Source organism: Pristiophorus japonicus, chromosome 6 (assembly GCF_044704955.1).
Source record: "Pristiophorus japonicus isolate sPriJap1 chromosome 6, sPriJap1.hap1, whole genome shotgun sequence".
NCBI classification, from domain to species: domain Eukaryota; kingdom Metazoa; phylum Chordata; class Chondrichthyes; family Pristiophoridae; genus Pristiophorus; species Pristiophorus japonicus.
This window is the reverse complement of record NC_091982.1, coordinates 225,016,119-225,038,269: the sequence shown is the minus strand read 5'-3', so window position 1 is coordinate 225,038,269 and position 22,151 is coordinate 225,016,119. Positions and strand designations below refer to the sequence as shown.

At 42.1% G+C, this 22,151-nt stretch overlaps 1 protein-coding gene across 3 annotated transcripts in view; it reads left to right on the top strand.

The window, feature by feature from the left end:
- gk5 (glycerol kinase 5) overlaps positions 1 to 22,151 on the top strand; it is an 81,561-nt gene that overhangs the window by 18,848 nt on the left and 40,562 nt on the right. For all 3 annotated transcript variants that reach the window (XM_070883645.1, XM_070883646.1, XM_070883647.1), the window contains exons 4-8: positions 4,963 to 5,056; positions 8,023 to 8,154; positions 14,354 to 14,429; positions 20,683 to 20,744; positions 21,187 to 21,260. In XM_070883645.1, coding sequence (XP_070739746.1) covers positions 4,963 to 5,056; positions 8,023 to 8,154; positions 14,354 to 14,429; positions 20,683 to 20,744; positions 21,187 to 21,260 — 438 coding nt within the window. The remainder of the gene's footprint in view (positions 1 to 4,962; positions 5,057 to 8,022; positions 8,155 to 14,353; positions 14,430 to 20,682; positions 20,745 to 21,186; positions 21,261 to 22,151) is intronic.

Sequence of the window (22,151 nt, the reverse complement as noted above, 5' to 3'; positions counted from 1 at the left end):
AAGTAAACTACCACAAAATATAAAAACAGAGAGCAAGAGTATCTATAGGTATATAAAAAGGAAAAGAGTGGCTAAAGTAAATGTTAGTCCCTTAGAGGACGAGACTGGGGAATTAGTAATGGGGAACATGGAGATGGCAGAAACTCTAACTGTATCAGTCTTACGGTAAAGGACACTGTTGGAATATTGTTAGTCAAGGGGCTATATGGGTTGGGGGGGGGGGGGGGAGGAACTTAACATAATCACATAGAAACATAGAAAATAGGTGCAGGAGTAGGCCATTCGGCCTTTTGGGCCTGCACCACCATTCAATAAGATCATGGCTGATCATTCTCTCAGTACCTCTTTCCTGCTTTCTCTCCATATCCCTTGATCCCCTTAGTCATAAGGGCCATATGTAACTCCCTCTTGAATATGTCCAATGAACTGGCGTCAACAACTCTCTGCGGCAGGGAATTCCACAGGTTAACAACTCTCTGAGTGAAGAAGTTTCTCCTCATCTCAGTCCTAAATGGCCTATCCCTTATCCTAAGACTGTGTCCCCTGGTTCTGGACTTCCCCAACATCGGGAACATTCTTCCCGCATCTAACCTGTTCCCTCCTGTCAGAATCTTGTATGTTTCTATGAGGTCCCCTCTCATCCTTCTAAACTCCAATGTATAAAGGCCCAGTTGATCCAGTCTCTCCTCATATGTCAGTCCAGCCATCCCTGGAATCAGTCTGGTGAACCTTCGCTGCACTCCCTCAATAGCAAGTATGTCCTGCCTCAGATTAGGAGACCAAAACTGAACACAATATTCCAGGTGAGGCCTCACCAAGGCCCTGTACAACTGCAGTAAGACATCCCTGCTCCGATTCTCAAATCCCCTAGCTATGAAGGGCAACATACCATTTGCCGCTTTTACCGCCTGCTGTACCTGTATGCCAACTTTCAAAGACTGATGAACCATGGACACCCAGGTCTCGTTGCACCTCCCATTTTCCTAATCTGCCGTCATTCAGATAATCTATCTTGGCGTTTTTGCCCCCAAAGTGGATAACCTCACATTTATTCACATTATACTGCATCTGCCATGCATTTGCCCACTCACCTAACCTGTCCAAGTCACCCTGCAGCCTCCTAGCGTCCCCCTCACAGCTCACACCGCCACCCAGTTTAGTGTCATCTGCAAACTTGGAGATATTACACTCAATTCCTTCATCCAAATCATTGATGTATATTGTAAAGAGCTGGGGTCCCAGCACTGAACCCTGCGGCACTCCACTAGTCACTGCCTGCCATTCTGAAAAGGGCCCGTTAATCCCGACTCTCTCCTTCCTGTCAGCCAACCAGTTCTCTATTCACGTCAGTACATTACCCCCAATACCATGTGCTTTGATTTTGCACAGCAATCTCCTGTGTGGGACCTTGTCAAAAGCCTTTTGAAAGTCCAAACACACCACATCCACTGGTTCTTCCTTGTCCACTCTACTAGTTACATCCTCAAAAAAATTCCAGAAGATTTGTCAAGCATGATCACTAAGGAGATGGTACTCAGTAAGATAATGGGACTAAAGGCGGATAAATCCCCTGGACCCTGATGGCTTGCATCCTAGGGTCTTAAGAGAAGTAGCGGCAGGGATTGTGGATGCATTGGTTGTAATTGACCAAAATTCCCTGGATTCTGGGGAAGTCCCAGCAGATTGGAAAACTGAAAATGTCATGCCACTATTTAAAAAAGGAGGCAGACAAAAAGCAGGAAACTATAGACCAGTTAGCCTAACATCTGTGGTTGGGAAAATGTTGGAGTCCATTATCAAAGAAGCAGTAGCAGGACATTGGAAAAGCAAAGTTCTGTCGGGATGGATTTATGAAGGGGGAATCATGTTTGACAAATTTGCTGGAATTCTTTGAGGATGTAACAAACAGGGTGGATAAAGGGGAACCAGTGGATGTGATGTATTTGAATTTCCAGAAGGCACTTGACAAGGTGCCACATTAACGGTTCCTGCACAAGATAAAAGTTCACAGGGTTGGGGGTAATATATTAGCATGGATAGAGGATTGGCTAACTAACAGAAAGCAGAGAGTCGGGATAAATGGTTCATTCTCTGGTTGGCAATCGGTAACTAGTGGAGTGCCGCAGGGATCAGTGCTGGGACCCCAACTATTTACAATCTATATTAACGACTTGGAAGAAGGGACCGAGTGTAAAGTAGCTAAGTTTGCTGATGATACAAAGATGGGAGAAAAAGAAGTGTGAGGCGGATACAAAAAATCTGCAAAAGGACATAGACAGGCTAAGTGAGTGGGCAAAAATTTGGCAGATGGAGTATAATGTTGGAAAGTGTGAGGTCATGCACTTTGGCAGAAAACAATTAAAGAGCAAGTTATTATTTAAATGGAGAAAGATTTCAAAGTGCTGCAGTACAACGGGACCTAGGGGTACTTGTGCATGAAACACAAAAGGATAGTATGCAGGTACAGCAATTGATCAGGAAGGCCAATGGAATCTTGGCCTTTATTGCAAAGGGGATGAAGTATAAAAGCAGGGAAGTCTTGCTACAGTTTTACAGGATATTGGTGAGACCACACCTGGAATACTGCGTGCAGTTTTGGTTTCCATATTTACGAAAGAATATACTTGCTTTGGAGGCAGTTCAGAGAAGGTTCACTAGGTTAATCCCGGGGATGAGGGGGTTGACTTATGAGGAAAGGTTGAGTAGGTTGGGCCTCTACTCATTAGAATTCAGAAGAATGAGAGCGATCTTATCGAAACGTATAAGATTATGAGGGGGCTTGACAAGGTGGATGCAGAGAGGATGTTTCCACTGATGGGGGAGACTAGAAACTGAGATGAGGAGACATTTCTTCTCTGAGGGTTGTAAATCTGTGAAACTCACTGCCTCAGAGAGCTGTGGAAGGTGGGACATTGAATAAATTTAAGACAGAGGTAGACAGTTCCTTAAACGATAAGGGGTTATGGGGAACGGGAGGGGAAGTGGACCTGAGTCCATGATCAGATCAGCCATGATCTTATTGAATGGCAGAGCAGGCTCAAGGGGCCATATGGCCTACTCCTGCTCCTATTTCTTATGTTGCCCTTCTTGCCTTAATTGCAGGCAATTGTGCCCATAGCTCATGTAGCTGCCAGTTTAAATAAATTATGCCTTATTTTATATTTCACATTAATGGAAGTGCTGAATGTTGCCAGATAAGGATTGTATAAATCATTCATATGAGATTCTATAGTGGATGAGACAAAACTGGGGTGTTAGTTTGCAGATGTGTAAATGCAGTCGCATTCATTTTTAAGCTATAAGAGATTTTCCAGGGTTTAGTACGGATGGCACTTGAACAGTCGTTTTTTGCGTTGGTGTGGGGGGGGGGGGGGGGGGAAACTGCCCCTAGAAAGACCTGCCGCTACCATTTCCTGGTGATATCTATATATAATAAGGGACAGAGTGGTATTGTCAGAAAGAGTCTCTTTTTTGCCTTTTGTTTAAAAGTGGTTTCTTGCACTCAAAAATTGTTGCACAATGCTGTTCCTCCTTTCTGCCCACTGAAGGGATACTGTGTTTGGTACGGTGGTTCGTCTCTTTGTGAGGTGGCTTATTTGCAGGCATATGAGCCACAACACTTGCAATTATTTATTATGCCAACAAATAGCACGTGATTAAACACCAGAATTGCTAACCGCTCTCCCTACACTCTGGTATTTCAATGCGTTTAACAGAAGGGTAGGATTAGAGTGTTCAATATTCATTTCCTGTTGCAGGAAACACAGCTGCTGCTAATTTTGTCAAAAGCCCCTTTTTATGGCAAACCATATTCTGAAGCCCCGTGGTGTCCCTTTTATAGATAATTTTATTTTGTGTATCATTATTCAATTAAGCTCAACGTCTTTTTTTTAAAAGGGCAGATGATTGTAAAACACAAGCCTCCTGTTACTCCCTGCCCCTTTACCCAGCCTTGGGCCTTTAAAGCCTTGTGTGTGCCCGAACTACCTGCAGGTTGAGGATATTTCATCGGCTCCGTGTATCTCCATGCCCCCCCCCCCCCCCCCCCCCCCGTTATGCTGATGAGGGTCAGCAGGAAATCCCGGCACTATTTCTCTTCCCCAGTTGCAGCACATTTCTGGTGCGCTGTGCTTATATTTCCCCCGAGCAGCGCCTGACCAAAAAATTGACCCTCTGTTCTCTGTGCCAATCCTTAGTATTATAAAAAATGAGCCATTCTATGATCTAACCCTGAAAGCCATGCTCGCAGGGAAAGTGGCTCAGAGAATTAGGCAACAGTGTTACAGCCTCAACTCTATCCTGTGCTCCCTGCAAGCTTTAATTTCTCCCTAGTTTTTCATGGGATTGCATGTAATGATGGGTGTATTATCAACACACTTGCCATCTATCAATGAATTTTTTAGTTTCTCTGGAAAATATGAGTTCTTTACACATTTACAGTAGTAAAGCTATTTGTCAGCCGTGGCTCAGTGGACAGCACTCTCGCCTCTGAGTCAGAAGGTTGTGGGTTCAAGTCCCACTCCAGGGACTTAAGCACATAAATCTGGGCTGACACTCAGTGCTGAGTGAGTCTTTGGATGAGACATTAAACCGAGGCCCCGTCTGCTCTCTCAGGTGGATGTAAAAGATCCCATGGCATTGTTTTGAAGAAGAGCAGGGGAGTTATCCCCGGTGTCCTGGGGTCAATATTTATCCCTCAATCAACATCACAAAAACAGATTATCTGGTCATTATCACATTGCTGTTTGTGGGAGCTTGCTGTGCCGCATTTCCCACATTACAATCGTGTCTACAACTAAAGTACTTCATTGTCTGTAAAGCGCTCACGACATCTGGTGGTCGTGAGAAGTGTTTTATAAATGCAAGTCTTTTTTTATATTTCACCATAGGAATTGAAATTTTCAGTGGGTCATTGGAACTGTGTTATATTCTCCATCCATATGTTCCGTATCTGTCTTGCAGGACAACAGGAAGACCGTTTCATAACTTTATCTGCTGGCAGGACCTTCGAGCAGCTGAACTTGTCAGATCGTGGAACAAATCATTGTTACTTTGGGTAACGTAGTCAAATTGTAATTCTTGGGAGCTGCTAGATGAGTTTGCTATATTTTGAAGGTCACTGGGTCAAGGCACCATAGAAGTTGAAACTCATTTGGATGAATACCATTGATTATGCCAATCTTGATTTGCAGATTTCATAATACAGCACATGATATAATTTTGAAACTCTGTTCTGCATTTAAGTAATGTAAACAACTTGTAAAATGACTTGCGACACAATGGTCTGTAGAAACCACAGAAGGCGAATGTTTCAGCTCACATTTTTTCAGTTACAGGTATCTTTATTATTTTCCTTCTCCTGCAGGGATTACTTGCTCCCGCAGAATAGTTCACAAGCCAAGTGGTTATTCATGTGAGAAGCACTGAGAACATTGGCAGGCTATTTTATCATGCGGGAACATCGCAAGCCATTCAGTCTGTCGTCATCCAGTGTTCACACGTGGACGTTATCCAACAGCAAGTCGAGGAGGGAGTTTTATTTATTTGTCCTTTTGCTACATCCTAGTCCTAAAGTTAATGGTAGTGTAACCAACTACGAAGCTGCAGCTGAGATCAACTCTATCATATTTTAAAGGGCATGACAGTAATGCGGCACACTGGTGCACCAGTACGCTGGGGGATGACAGAATATCAGTTCGCCCCTATTATTGTCCATGTCATAGATTCTTGACCTCAGGCTGTTTGTCAGCTGGAGGCGAGACCATTTCATGGATGGAGATAAGGAAGGAAGGGAGAAGGGTGTTTCACTCTTGTGCTCTCCTATACCCACAGTGCCATTAGTACGAGCTTGGGACAAGGTCACGGAATGACATGCTATATGGAGGAACCTAAAAGAATGGTGAAGGAAAAAAATAACTTTGAAAATAGAAGGGAAAGACATAGTAATTAAAATTCCACTGTTTCCAATGATTTTAATTACATTTTAGAATTTTAGTTTGCTCAAAAAATGTGTTCAGTGAATAACGATATCAAATTAAGATGGTAAAACAACCCAAGGCATTCACAAACTTTAAAAAACAAAATCGTGTGCCCTTCCCATGCGAGTCTCCGTGTCTCTGGGTGCATTGGCTAAGGAGTGTTTTTACTGCATCCTTGGAAGTGTCGTATTGTTCTCCTGACTGATGATAGCTAAAAGATCTTTAGGAAAAGTGAGAGCTTAAGTCATAAAAGGAATGAGTCACATGACTTCTCTTGTACAAAGCTAACTCCACTTTTCATCACTTTCTCCTCCTTCACTGCCCTATAGCAGACAGAAGATCTCCCAGATTAATATTAATAAAGGCTTCTTTGATTTGGAGACGGGAACAGTTCATCTTGCCTCCTCCTGAGCTTCTGCTCAAAGAACAATGTTTGTAACTAAGTTTTACATTGATGAAGTTTCACAGTACAGGTAGTGTTGCTGTGTTTCCATGCAATAGACGCAATTGCTGCTATCTGTGGCACTCCCATGTTCTTTTCATTAAGTAATTAGAGGCCAGTACATTGTTTTGTAGTGCAATTGATACCTGGGTTTAGTACAAAAATCAAGATGTATTTAAATTGTATTTGTATTTAAATTTGGTTCAGGGTTTTAATTCTGAAAAAGTTGTAATCAAGCAGCCCACGAGTCATAGGAATTTACATCACAGAAGTACTGTCGGCCCATCGTGTCTGTGCCAGCCGACAAAGAGCAGTCCAGCCTTCCATTTTCCAGCTCTTGGTCCGTAGCCCTGTAGGTTACAGCACTTCAGGTGCACATTCAACTACTTTTTAAATGTGATGAGGGTTTCTGCCTCTACCACCCTTTCATGCAGTGTGTTCCAGACCCCCACCACCCTCTGGGTAAAAAAAAGTTCTCCAAATCTCTCTCAGTACTTTAAATCTATGCCCCCTGATTGTTGACCTCTCCCCTAAGGGAAACCGGTCAATCCTATCCACACTATATCGCCACCTCAGAATTTTATACACCTCAATTAAGTCTCCCCTCAGCCTCCCCGTTCCAAAAAAAACCATATCCAATCTTTCCTCGTAGCTAAAATTCTCCAGTCCTGGCAACATCCTCATAAATCTTAATGTACCTTCTCTAATGCAATCACATTTTTCCTGTAACTTGGTGACCAGAACTGTATGCAGTACTTAAGCTGTGGCCGAACTAGTATTCTATACAGTTCAAGCATAACCTCCCTGCTCTTGTATTCTATACCTCCGGTAATAAAGGAAAGTATCCCGAATGCCTTCTTAACCACCTTATCTACCTGTCCTGCTACCCTTCAGGCACTCCAAGGTCCCTCTGTTCCTCTACACTTCTCAGTGTCCTACCATTTAATGTGTATTCCCTTTACTGTTAGCCCTTCCCAAATACATTACCTCACACTTCTCCGGATTGAATTCCATTTGCCACTTTTCTGCCCACCTGACCAGTCCATTGATTTCTTCCTGCAGTCTACAGCTGTCTTCCTCCCTATCAACCACATGGTATGGTGTGTGGGGAGTTGTAGTTTGAAAAGCTTTCTTGGTGTAGATTTGGTGTAACTTGGGTTTCCATCTTTCTCCAATGCTATGTGGAAATTGACCTCGGAGCCTCATGTCATGCTCAATTTTATAATGGATTCCATTAATATGTTTTGTTTCAGAAGGCTATTCAATAATGTTTTTGCTTCATGTTCATGTGCATTTGGAGTATTCACTTGTTTTTTTTTTGTCAACTTTTTCTAAATAGGGCAGGCAGGTGCTGGGGAGGAGGAGCCCCTCCAATTTAAGTTATATTTGCTAATGGGAATGGAAACCAGAAGTCAGAAAGAGTTACTCCAGAAAACTCCACTTTGATCATTCTTTAGCCAAGTGTTTGGATCAGACCCAAAGATTTAACTCTAGCTCTGGTCTGAAACAATATTTCATTCATTAAGACATCTGACCATCAGTCTATGGATTGTACATTTTTGCAGAATAATTGAAGATTATTGTTCCTTGCTTTTAATGCAGATGGTTCATCGATCCAGTGGATTGCTCCATTTTCTAACCAGGCAGAAACGCTTCTTGGCTGCAAGTGTGATCCATTTCTCCACGCAGCATGTGTCCATTCGTTTAGCCTGGGTTCTCCAAAATATAAAACGGGTAAGAAAATGAACAGTTTGAATGTTGAAATGCTGTGAGGACTTCCTCAGAGCCGCTACACTGTGACTAATGGTTTATGGGAAATATTTAGCTTTGATGTAGTTTATTTTTAAATTGAAAACCCCAGACAAAGAATCGAGGCCCATTGTGTGTAACACCATTAGTATTGAAAATGGGGAGATGATGAGGCAAACCAAGTGGCCGTGTTGAGGTATTAATAGAAATAACTTTCATTTAAGTAGCGCCTTTCATGACCTCAGGATGTCCAAAAGCATTTTACAGGGAATTAAATACATTTTCAAAACTCACCTCTGTGTGACCAAACCTCAGTCTGCTCCCCTAACAACTCTAGGGGGCCAAGTTTCGGCCTGAGTTGCTCCTGTTTTTTTGAAGTATCTTAGAAATTGCAATTCTCGGCATTTAGTTTGCTCCAGTTCTAGTCAGTTAGAACAGTTTCACTTTGGAACAGATGGCCACTTACACCCATTTTGAAAGTTTAGGCAGTGAAAACTTCCTCCAAACTAACTTAGAATGGAGTAAGTGAAGATTTTTGTACGCTCAGAAAAACCTTGTGTACACTTGGAAAATCAGGCGTAGGTTACAAATCAGGCGTAGGGAATGGGGGTGGTGGGGGGGGGGGGGTTTAAAGGGAAGTTTACAAACATTAAACACTTCAGTTTTACAAATAAAGAACCATCATCAATAATAAATGATAAATACATCAATAAATCAACCAATAAATCAATCCAAAAAATTAATAAATTAAAAAAATTAAAAAACCAATCAATAAAACATTTTCTACTTACCGACTGCAGCACCGGGAGTCCCTCAACTGCGTGCTGGGACGACCCCCCCCCCCCCCAAGTGTGTTTCTGTCAGTGTCTCTATCTCTCTGTCTGTCTGTGTGTGGGTCTCTCACTGTCAGTGTCTATGTTTCTGACGGAGGGAGAGAAGGGAGGGGGAGGGAGAGAGGGGGTGGGGGGGGAGAGAAGGGAAAGGTTGGCGGGGGGTGGGAGAGGAGAGGGAGGCTGAAGGGGCCGGGCCCAAGACTTCGGGCCCAGCACCGGATTTACAGTTAGGTGGCGGGGGGTGGGTCGGGTCCGGCTGGGGGGGGGGGGTCGAGTCCAGTGGTGGGGGGGAGTAGGAGCAGGATTCGGTCCTGGGGTGGGGGGTGGAGTGGAGGTCGGATCCGGGGGTGGGGTGGGTCCGGTCCGGGAGCGGGGTCGGGTCTGGTCCGGGGGCGGGGGGGTGGGGTTGGTGGGAGCAGGAGTCAGGTTGGGGGCAGGGGGCAGCGGGGGTTGGGTCTGGCTCGGGGGGGGGGGGGGGGGTCCGGGGGCGGTGTGGGAGCGGGAGTCGGATTGGGTCCGGGGGCGGGATGGGGTGGGTGTCGGGTCTGGTCCGGGGGGGGGCGGGGGAGTCGGGTCGGGAGGAAGCAGGAGCTGGGCGTGGGATAGTGCAGCCTGATCCACGCAGCCCCAGTGAGGCCATTCGGCCAGGGCTAGGGACTGCGTGCTTCGGGCCCCTCCCACACAGTTTCGGGCGCCTGGAGCTACTGCACACGCGTGCCGACTGTAGCGCGCCTGTGCAGAGGTCCCGGCACTGTTTGCAGCGCAGGGACCTGGCTCCGCCCCCCCACAGCTCGTGCTGCGCCGCGCCCAGTTCCAGACTGCCTGCAGGGAGCCGGAGAATCGGTAAGTATTTTTTAGGCGCACTTTGTGGCACGAAAAACGGGCGTCCAGGTCGGGGCTGCGCCGTTCTAGGCACGGCCCAAAACTTGGCCCTAGGTGTGTGTTTCTCCTCCCAAACCCTCTATGTAGCTTTGCTGTATTATAATGGCTATTTAAGTTATTGCATGCAGAAGAGAGAGGGGAAGGAGAGACTTGCAGAAATAGTCGGAGCCAATCCAATGATAAATGAAATTGAAAGCTGTATAGATAGGTGAAGATGAAGAGAGAGACTGTAAGGCCAAAAAAATGTTTTTTTGCCCATGAATGATGCCATGGATAAATTCACTATTATAATTTAAAAATGATAGTTGCAATTCCTTTTTTATAGTGCGGTTGGTACCGAGTGTCGTCAACTTACTGTAAAACCTATATAAGCTTTTGAAATGAAAGTGTAAGTCTTGTGTTGTCAGGAAGTTCCAATGAAATATCCATCGTAGTGCAGAATCATATTTTCATTCTGGTGGGGTGGAAGAATTAACTCTTGCATACTGCTGATGTTAAATGCAGACAATGCTTCGGAAACCATGCTGAATAATCTAGTCCGAGTTATAGAATAAGACCAGTTTTAACCTCTTGAGGGTGTGAGTATTTTTGTTTGGGAGGGAGGGGTAGGGAAGAGAATGAAATATCCACTATGGTCCAGAGAGTAACAACCGAGCATACCCCAAATAATATAACTGAGACAATGGTGACGCACGATATTTGATAAGGAAACTGCTGAATCTAAGTAGTTTTAATACACAAAACACTGTTCATTACTTGCCGTATATATTTTTTTCTCATTTAAATGTGGAGACAAAGACATCCCATTCCCACATGGATGTCTTGCACTTATTGGGAGAAGAGTGAATTGTAGGTGCTGGTGGTCTTTCACAAGATGTAGATATTGATGAAGGCCATCAGTCACATCTTGAATCATCTATTCAGAAAGATTCTCCAGTCTGTCTTCCTCATCTCTCCCCTTCCCCGCAGCACACACCGTTTCTTAAATGATTCTGGGGTATTCACGAGTCCAGTCCATGTCTTGACCATTCTGTATAAGGGAGAACCTCCTGATATCGGCCCAGAATTTGTCTTTTACTAATTTGTCCACTTGTCCCATCATGATTTATTTTGAAGTAGTTTACTATCTTCCATACCTTTTGTATAAGATCATTTCTCGGGCCGCTGCTTCCAAGGCTGGAAGGGCCAGGTTCCTGCGACCTTGCCCCATAACTGTCCATTGATGTTGGGGACCAGGCTTGTGGCTTTCCTGAATTCCCTGGAGGCTTAAGTATGTTCTTGTGTCTTGGTGCCCAGAATTGGGCACTGTCCTCAGTGTGGTCTGACCAGAGCATTCCACAGTGTAGCTTTCCCTTACTTGTACATTACTGTTTTTGATTATGTAATTCTGACTTCTGGTCCACAGTGATTGAAGTCAATTTAAATCTTTAGATCTGTTTCATTGCACTATTTGCAGTCGGTAGTCAAAACTTGATCAAAAAGATGTTTTACAATAACTAGGAAAATGTCACAATCTAAGCAGTTTTTTAAGGTGCGTCAATGTGTCCTAAGTAAGTTTATGAATGAATGTGCAGCTCTCTGGTGGCATAAATAGGTACTGCAACTGCTCAATTTGTGTCCTGTGTCCCGCAAATTCTACCCGGCAACACAAAAGCCTGTTGAGAATGGAACAAGGAAAGGTCATTCAGCCTATCTAATCTGTTCCCTCATTGGTGAGCTGATCTGCAATCTTCTCTGAGCAATTTGCTGATGGCGGTAACACCTTCAAGTAGATAAAGCTGTGAATTAAAAAAATCAAATTCTAGGATTGATATGTAAACCACCTAATTTAACTACAGATTTAAATACATTTAGTGCTAAAGAAGCTAGAGCTCTCAGGCTGGGGAGGGGGAATAAGTTAATCCAAACCCTGTAATTACCGTTTCTACAGGCCCAAATTTGCCCTTCAGTGATCTGTGGGAACAGTGTCTCTGAGAACATTTCTCATGAGCAGTGCAATCCATGTTTGTCCTCAGGTGCCACCACCCAAATCCAGTCACTGGGAATAACGCTCCCATCATCAGCATTAATGTGACACTGTCAGTGTTATTTAAATAAAGTTACATGAATATTTTTGTTTAGTTCTTTTAGTTGCAACTTCTAATTATTTTGCAGTCCACTTAAATCAGTCTTCGAGTCCCTTCAAGCCTTAGCATCATGTTTAATTCTGGCAATTGAGCACTTTCTGTTGGAGCTGTGTTCCACTTGAATGAAAGATTTGTCTTTTCAATCGCAGATTGTCTTTGGTCAGTGCTGGCACCAGGCTTGAGTCCAACTTCTTACGCAGCCAGTACATGTGCCGTTGTTATCTCCCACCTAGTGCAGCTTCAGACTAGCTCATCCCCTTCTCTCCACATGGTATATTGAGGAAGACCAAAGCTATAGCAGATTATCCCTTTAAGACTGAATAGCTTTGCTTTATGTCAAACTCCAATGCACAGTTATTGATTCTTCAGTAATGGATTCCTAAGATAAATGTAGAAGCGAGCATAAGTACGTGAAGTCATAACTTTACAACATATATGGAGACCTAAACCAAAGCACTGGTCCCATTTTGCTTTGGCATTACAACTGTGATTACACCCCAAAAGTACTTCATTGGCTGTAAAGCGCTTTGAGATGTCCGGTGGTCATGAAAGGCGCTATATAAATCCAAGTTTTTCATTTCAAGTAAAGTCAACAGCATTAATTGTAGTCTCGGACAAAGTTTACTTTTTGTAATCTCTGTTTCAGCCTGCTTTGGTCGAGTGTTTAGAGACTTCATGGTATGTTCTGATTCAAATAATACTTTGGAGTGTTGAGAATTATGAAGGAGTGGAAGTGAGGGGAACAGAACATAGAATATGGCTTGGATTTCCTCTGTGGCAGTATTGCTGCCAAAATTGGGTTGAGCAGGATTGCTCCCCATTGCTGTGACCCTAACCCATTTTCCTGGGTCAGGATCAATTATGTATACTGGACAGTCTCCCGGCAGGATCTGTGTTCTGCAGAAGGAGCCTGCCTCGGTTGTATAGAGCCTTGGAGAGAAAACGCAGCAAAACCCTATGATGATGCAGCAGAAAAGTGAAAAGCAAGAGTTAAAGGGGACAGAACCCCTTGAAGATATCCCATACATGTTTTTAACGTTTTAACACTGGCTCTGAATGTGGCTGCAGCAGCAGACAGGGATAATTATAGGTGTTCCCAGTATTGGTCTTGCTGAGGGTCAGCAGTACTGCAGTGAGATAAGAAAATTGGACCATCATTTAAATGTGCTGTTGGGGGTGGGGGACAGTCAAAGGCTGGGAAGCTGACATCCCCGGGGGGTGGTGGGGGGGGGGGGGGGGGAGAGGAGGTATTTCACAGCCATCTTTGCTGCGCCACCTCCAAATGGGTGGTTTGCTGAAGGAAATTCCAGCCCTCCTGGACAAATAATCTAAGTTTAGTATTCAAATTGTACCTCAACTTCAATCCTTATTGCAAGTTTTAAATCAATCTTTTCATGGGATTACATCACATGTCTTACTTGGCTTCCTGGATTCAGTAAAATAAAGGGAAGGGTGTGTCTGTTCCCTTTGGATCTGATCAGAGTGAATGAACTGCATTGTCTGTTGAAGAGGCTGTCTTAAGGATTCTTCAGTGAAGTGTGGGGAGTTTTCTCCGAGAGAGTGAGAGAGCAGATAGCTGCATATGAATTCTGGGGTTGTCGATACATGTACAGAAGTCACAGTTCTGCCTAAATAACATTCCTCCTCTGCTGGATAATATTGTACAGATGGTGAAGCTATTCCCCTCCAAATGTCTGCTGCTATCTTAGGATGGAAGTGTAGCCTGCATTTGACTCTGTTCCAACATGGCTACCAATAGTGGGAAAATAGCCAAGGGTACAAGTTGAGATAATTGAACAATTCATGAAGTGCCAATAGAATGTCCTCCATCCCAGGAATGGCTCACTTCTCCTTTGGAGATAAAGAGGCTGCAACATACGTGAACATCTCTATTCAGCAAGATAAGAATTGAAATTGTCTGATCCCCATCACAGCAGTAACAGTGTGCAATTGCATTGCTTCAGTTATCAGCAGTAAAGAGAGTCTCCTGTTTTTCAGAGGCAACGTACCTCATACGGGCTCATTTATGTTTTTTTTTTATTAAGGCATAAGTCTCCTCTATGAAAGAACTTTAGATTCAACTTTCTGGGGGTAATTACAGGGTATTTCAGTACCATGTTTGTGGTGTTTTGTTCTGTATTTATGGATCACTTTGATGAGATGCATTCTACAAACTATGATTTGGTTGGTCCTTCTGAAGACAGGAGCTATGTCATTTGACATGATGAAAGGCCTCTTGTGTTTACTAATCCATGAATGGAAGAGACGGGCCAATATTGCAAGAGTATTTTTATTTGAAGCTGTGACATTGCTATATATTCTACAATAGGCTTCTGCTTACAGGTTCAAGAGGCTGTTGCTGAAGGAAACTGCTGTTTCGGTACCATTGATACATGGTTGCTATACAAACTGACAAAAGGTAATGTTGGCTTTGAAGGCAAAGTGTTAGATTTCCTTGACCTAAAGGGCATTGAAGCAGCAAATTCAAAACCATTCAAAGTACCCAAGGCCAAAATTATGAATTGAGCAACAATCTTGTGGGGTTTTTTTTGTACAATTTGCATAATTAATTGTTGTTCAAGTGTTTGCACTATGCAGCCTGACATATCATGACTGGCTCAAATTTCACCCACCTTTATAAAGCAACCAATAAAAAAAATGCTTAAAACAGTTACCAAAACACACAAAGCACTTCATTATGTCTCCAAAAATATCCCACTTAGCCAACATAGCTACCCAAAGGACTAACAATTTTCAACGATTCTTACTTGGCCCACTATAAGCATCTAAAAATAAAATTTATAATTAATCCAGTTTTAAACAAAAAAACTCAAGGAAAAATATCTTACACATTCTACCTTCCAATGCTTCCAATAATTATTCTGCACAAACTCTTCCCATTTCTGCACTCCTTGCCTCTCCCCTTGTGCAGGACCTTTAGCATGTCTCTGTTCTGTTCTCAGCTTGACCCTTGAACTGTATATTTGGTCACTATTTTCCATGCCACTAACTGACTGCTCCACTTCTCAACTCTTGCCCTGGACTACCCACAGCAACACTATGGGAGTTCTTCTAGTGATTGATAATTGATGAAATATGTGATAGAAAAGGTTTCCAAGGATGAAAAGATATTTAAATCCTCAAGCTATATAGTACATTGCTCAAAGGACTATGATCAGTTATTTTTTTTTTATTAATGTCATAACATTAGGAACAGGAATAGGCCATTCAGCCCCTTGAGTCTGCTCCACCACTCGATTAGATCACAGCTGATCTTCACCTCCACTCCATTTACCCGCCTTTGCTCCGTAATCCCTTGATACCCTTCCATAACAAAAATCTATCTATCTCGGTCTTGAAAACTCCAATTGTCCTAACATTCACAACCTTTTGGGAGAGAGTTCCAGATTTCTGCTACCCTTTGTGTGGAGAAAGTGCCTCCTGATTTTGCTCCTGAATGGACTAGCTCTAATTTTAATGTGACTCTAATTTTAATGTGATGTCTTGTTCCCGATTCCCATACCAGAGGAAGTAGGTTCTCTCTATCTACCCTATCAAATCCTTTTAACATTTTAAACACCTCAATTAGATCACGCCTCAATCTTCTGTACTAAGGGAATATAAGCCACGTTTATGCAACCACCCCGCTATCATTCTGGAGAATCTGCGCTGCGAGCCCTCCGTGGCCAATATGTCCATCCTGAGGTCCAGTGCCAAAATCTAACGTAGTACTCCAGATGTGGTCTGACCAAGCATAACTTACTTCCTTTTGTATTCCAGTTCCCTTGAGATAAAGGCCACCATTCCATTAGCCTTTTCGATTGCTTTTTCTATAATTATCTTTTAATGATTTGTGTACTTGAACTCCCAAATCTCTTCCTCTACAGTTTCTCACCATTTAGAAAATGTTCAGATTTTATCATTCTTGGGTCCAAAGTAAATAACTTCACACTTGCCCACCTTAAACTTCACTTGCCATAGTCTTGCACACTGAATTGATCTGTCTATGTCCCTTTACAACTTCCTGCTCCCATCTGCACAACTTGCTGTCATCTGCAAACTTAGTTATACAACTCTCTATTCCTTTTATCAAAGTCATTAATAAATATGGTGAAAAGTTGAAGCCCCAGAACCGATTGCTGGGGAACATCACTTGTCACATCCCACCAATCAGAATACGTATCCTTTATCCCCACTCTGTCTCCTACCTCCTAACAATTTACAACCCAAGTAAAAAAGCTACTTCCAATTCTGTGCGCTCTCATTTTTGCTAATAATCTATTGTGTGGAACCTTATCGAATACCTTCTAGAAGGCCATATAGATAACATCCATAGACACTCCCATATCTATCTTATTACCTGTAGTGGCTTCCCCAGAAAACTAGATTATTTAGACATGATGACCTTGACAAAGCCATGTTGGCTCTCTCTGATCAGCTCACATTTGTTCAGCCAGTCTATCTCTAGTGACAGATTCTAGTAGCTAACCCACAACTGATGGAGCTGATGTCTCTCTCCCATCTTTATAATGGAGTGACATTAGCAAATTTCCAATCTAACGGTACAATTAACAAATTGAAAGATTATAGCTAATATTCAGGGGTGGAAACACATCTGATCCTGGAGATTTATCTAGCCTAATTCCCATTATTTTCTCCATCACCATTTTTAAAATTTGTATCAAATCCACTAAATTCCCTCTTTGGTTTATTTTTAATTTCCCTTCTATCACTGGTATTTTATCCTCTTCCTCTACTGTGAAAATGTACCAAAGTACTGGTTTAGTAAATCTGCCATTACCTTGTTGTCTATTACAGTATCACCTGCGTCTCTTTATTTGGCTCACATCTCCCTTACTCTTAATATATTTCTATATATATGTTCAGCTTACATCTTATTTCTTCAGCCTCACTTAAGTTTAAAACTTTTGTGTCTAATGTAACACCATTTTTTAAAAAAGGAGGGAGAGAGAAAACGGGTAATTATAGACCGGTTAGCCTGACATCGGTGGTGGGGAAAATGTTGGAATCAATCATTAAGGATGAAATAGCAGAGCAGTGATAGGATTGATCCAAGTCAGCATGGATTTATGAAAGGGAAATCATGCTTGATAAATCTTCTGGAATTTTTTGAGGATATAACTAGTAGCGTGGTCAAGGGAGAACCAGTGGATGTGGTGTATTTGGACTTTCAAAAGGCTTTTGACAAGGTCCTGCACAAGAGATTGGTGTGCAAAATCAAAGCACATGGTATTGGGGGTAATGTACTGATGTGGATAGAGAACTGGTTGGCAGACAGGAAGCAGAGAGTCGGGATTAACAGGTCCTTTTCAGAATGGCAGGCAGTGACTAGTGGAGTGCCGCAGGGCTCAGTGCTGGAACCCCAGCTCTTTACAATATATATTAATGATTTAGATGATTTAGATAATATCTCCAAGTTTGCAGTTGACACTAAACTGGGTGGCGGTGTGAGCTGTGAGGAGGACACTAAGAGGCTTCATGGTGACTTGGACAGGTTAGCGAGTGGGCAAATGCATGGCAGATGCAGTATAATGTGGATAAATGTGAGATTATCCACTTTGGTGGCAAAAACACGAAGGCAGAATATTATCTGAATGGTGGCAGATTAGGAAAAGGGGAGCTGAAGTGAGACCTGGGTGTCATGGTTCATCAGTCATTGAAAGTTGGTATGCAGGTGAAGAAGGCAAATGGTATGTTGGCCTTCATAGCAAGGGGATTTGAGTATAGGAGCAGGGAGGTCCTACTGCAATTATACAGGGCCTTGATGAGGCCTCACCTGGAATATTGTGTTCAGTTTTGGTCTCTGAATCTGAGGAAGGACGTTCTTGCTATTGAGGGAGTGCAGCGAAGGTTCACCAGACTGATTCCAGGGATGGCTGGACTGACATATGAGGAGAGACTGGATCAACTGGGCCTTTATACACTGGAGTTTAGAAGGATGAGAGGGGATCTCATAGAAACATATAAAATTCTGACTGGACTGGACAGGCTAGATGCGGAAAGAATGTTCCCGATGTTGGGGAAGTCCAGAACCAGAGGACACAGTCTTAGGATAAGGGGTAGGCCGTTTAGGACTGAGATGAGGAGAAATTTCTTCACTCAGAGAGTTGTTAACCTGTGGAATTCCCTGCCGCAGAGAGTTGTTGATGCCAGTTCATTGGATATATTCAAGAGGGAGTTAGATATGGCCCTTACGGCTAAATGGATAAAGGGGTATGGAGAGAAAGCAGGAAAGGGGTACTGAAGGAATGATCAGCCATGATCTTATTGAATAGTGGTGCAGGCTCGAAGGGCCGAATGGCCTACTCCTGCACCTATTTTCTATGTTCCTATGATCTTTTTCCTTTTCAAACTTAAATGTCAAACTCTTATCAATGTTATGGATGCCTTCTTATTGTCAGATTATTAATTAATTCAAGCTTGATTCAGCATATTGTTTCAGAAAGCTGTCCTGGAAACACTCTAGAAATGCATTCTGTTTACTACTTGAGCTGTTTTGCAGCTCCCGTTCTAATTGAAAATGAAAAATCTCCCATTATAACCTTTCCTTTGCTACATGCTTCTCTGATCTCTCTACTTATACATCCTGTTGTTGCATCATTTACTGTCAGAAGGTCTGTGAACAACTCCAACCAGAATCTTGCACACAGCTGTTTCTTGATTCGACCCAGCGTGTTTCCTTACTGATACCCTTTCTTTCAACTGCTGTAATATTGTCTTTTACCAGTTAATTGTTAGTCCCTATTTCCCGGTCCTTTCAAAAGATCTTGTGGCCCATAATATTAAGCTCTTATTAATGCCCAGTTTGTAGCCAGGTCTCTGTAATGGCTACTAGGTCATACCCTGTGAGCTGGATTTGTGCTTCTAGGTCCATCATGTACTACCAAGAATTCATTTGAGCAATTATAAAAGCATTTCTAAATTGATCTAGGAGGATAAAGCAGATAAATAGTGTTTGGTCACATTGATGAAATGTATTGATTGTACTGGAACTGGTATTTTAAAGAAGTATCTTGTTAACTGTTTCCTAAACACTTAATCAGCATATGAAGCGATTTTCAGTGCTACATGCAATTACTCACATTGGCACTATAGATTTTGAGAGAGCAAGGCATGATTTTAGAATTGAACACAATAGAAGTCTAAATGCCCATCGATTTAAGCAATTTCAATATCTTGTGTTGAACGTTTTCACGCTTTTCCTATAGTTTATATTATAGTGGGATATATAGTTGTACTATCAGCTCATCGATGATACCATTACAAAATTATAGTTTTGTGATCAAAATTCTAAATCATATTCAAAACTGATTGAAGAGCATTATGCATACAACCTAAATCGAATAAACTGCTTGACGTATACAGCCTTTATTTATAGCCATATAGGCAAGCTGACATTCTGGCTGTTAAAGTTGTGGTTTTTCTGCCACTGGATGGTGCCTAGTTATTATATAAACATGAAGTGTAGCCAAATCTAGTGACATAACATTTTACTGTACAAACTTCAGCCATTATTAGCCAGTGTGAAAAGGATTTCATTTCTCTTGATGGCTTTTAGTTTGTCATAATGAATGTAGTAATGGTGATAAATTTGAAAGCAACCTAGGAGTCTTGGTAAACCAACAGTATTCTGAAGGGGCTTGACCAGGTAGATGCTGAGAGGTTGTTTCCCCTAACTGGAATGTTTAGAACCAGGGGTCACAGTCTCAGGATAAGGGAAAGGCCATTTAGGACTGAGATGAGGAGAAATTTCTTCACTCAGAGTTGTGAATCTTTGAAATTCTCTGCCCCAGAGGGCTGTGGATGCTGAGTCTCTGAATATATTTAAGGCTGAGATAGATAGATTTTTTTTTAAAGAGTCTAGGGGAATCGAGGGATATGGGAATCGGGTGGGAAAGTGGAGTTGAGTTCGATGATCAGCCATGGTATTGACTGGTGAAGCAGGCTCAATGGGCCATAGGGTCTACTGCTTATATCTATCTATTTCTTATGTTCTTGTGTAGACCGGATATTCAACCTGTCTAACCAATGCAGGGCAGTAATCAACAAAGCAAATAGAATGTTGAGCTGTATAGTCAAAACAGAATATGAGTCAGTAATAGTGCTGCACAATGCTCCGGTCAGAGGGCGCCCGGTCGGACATGCCCGGTCAGAGCGCGCCCGGAACACGGTCCAGTTCTGGTTGCTGAGAAATAAAGGAGACATTCAAGCGGCGGAGGTACAGATGAGCCAAGAGGCTAACCCTTAGTGTGAGGAGTGCACGCTATAAGAATGTGTTTTCTGCCTGGAAACGAGGCATCTGAGAGGTAATCTCAGAGAAGATAGAAGATTTTTAAGGGAATGGAGACGTTTAATCCAGAATTCTTCTTTAAATTAAACTAATCAAGTAGGACAAGGGGGGGGCCACTAGTTCAAACTACTGAAAGGTAAATTCAGGATTCATATCAGAAAGTTCTTGTATAAATGGAATGGAATTCCAAGAAAAGTAGTGGAGGTGAAAATCCCGGCATTATTGAGGAACCAATTAGATGCAGCAGTGGGGGAGTGTACGTTATTTCTGGCTGGTTTAAGATAGGCCAAATGGCCTTCCTCATCAGTTCTAATATGTGATTCGTATTTTAATTTCAGTTAATGTGTTCCTTTAAATTTAGGTGCTGTTTTTGCTACAGATTACTCAAATGCAAGTACTACAGCGATGTTTGACCCTTATCAGGTATCTTGATTCCTGTTCTAATTCTGCAAAGTTTGTGCCTTCTGTTACCTGGGCCCCAAGCTCTGGAACTCTTCCTAATCCTCTCCGCCTCTCTACCTGTCTTTCCTCCTTCAAGACGCTCCTTAAAACCTATCTCTTTGACCAAGCTTTTCGTCATCTGCGATAATTTCTACCGTTGCAGCTTGGTATCTCCTAATACTACTGTGAAACACCTTGGGACGTTTCACTGTTAAAGGTGTTCTATAAATACAAGTTGTTATGAGAGCGGTTTCTATTTTGAATATGATTTAGAATTTTACTTGCTTTTAACTACCTGGTATTTTTTAAAAAAATATATATTTTATTGAACCTTTTTGACAAACCAAGTCTAGCTTATGCCAGCAATGTTTACAAATCATTAGTGTCATGCAAAACTTACAGCGGTTAATGTTTATTATTTTAGTTGTGTTGGAGTGCATTCCTCGCAAGCCTTCTCTCTGTGCCATTGTCTATTCTTCCTCCAGTGAAGGACACCAGGTGAGAGTTTCTATATTATAGCCATTATTGAATTGCCAATACACTGCAATGTAATTGAAACAATTGCCTGGTGTTGAATAGATGATGCGATGCAAATCTGACAAACTTTGATTTTTGGAAAGCACCTCCCAGGAAACTTGTGGCTGAATTGAAATAAAGATGTTGTAAATTGCACAATTGACTAGGTAATGAGGAATAAAGGGTAATGGTGGTAATTCTAATTGGGTAGCTGTTACTATCAAAGTACACCAGGTATGCATCGGAGATTTGTACTGAATTATCTTAATGAAGGTGTGGTAAGTAGAATGTCGGAGCATGAGAAGAGATAAAATTGAAGAGTTTTAAAGACTTCACAGTTATGCAGATTTACTATAAAATACCAGTGAGACTCATGAGCTTAGTATTCTGGTGCTAAAAATAACACATGATTACAAAATGATGAGCTATTTTAAAATGAATAGGGTGGTCAGGACAACTGGGTATAATTATTGACCATTATCTGTTTGAACTAATCTGACACTGTTAACTAGACTAATCAAGCAATGGGACACATTTGATTCTAAAATGCGGGATGCATAAGTTGAATAATATAAAAGATATTCTTTTAGGAATAATTTAATGCATTCTAATATTTTGACTCATATTTTTTGTACTTGTATCCTGTAGTGTCTTGCTTTCACTCCAATTATATAAAAACAAGATCTTGATTATTTTAACTGATTACAGCTAAGGCTACATTTAGAAACTTGTACCTCGATATAGGTGTTCTCTTTAAAGGATTCAGAGGGTAACGGAAGTGAGCCTTTTCACAGGAAAGAAATTTGAGATGGGATATGATCCACATATTTAGAATGCTCAAAGGAATGGGTAAAGGGAATGTAAGCATGGAAT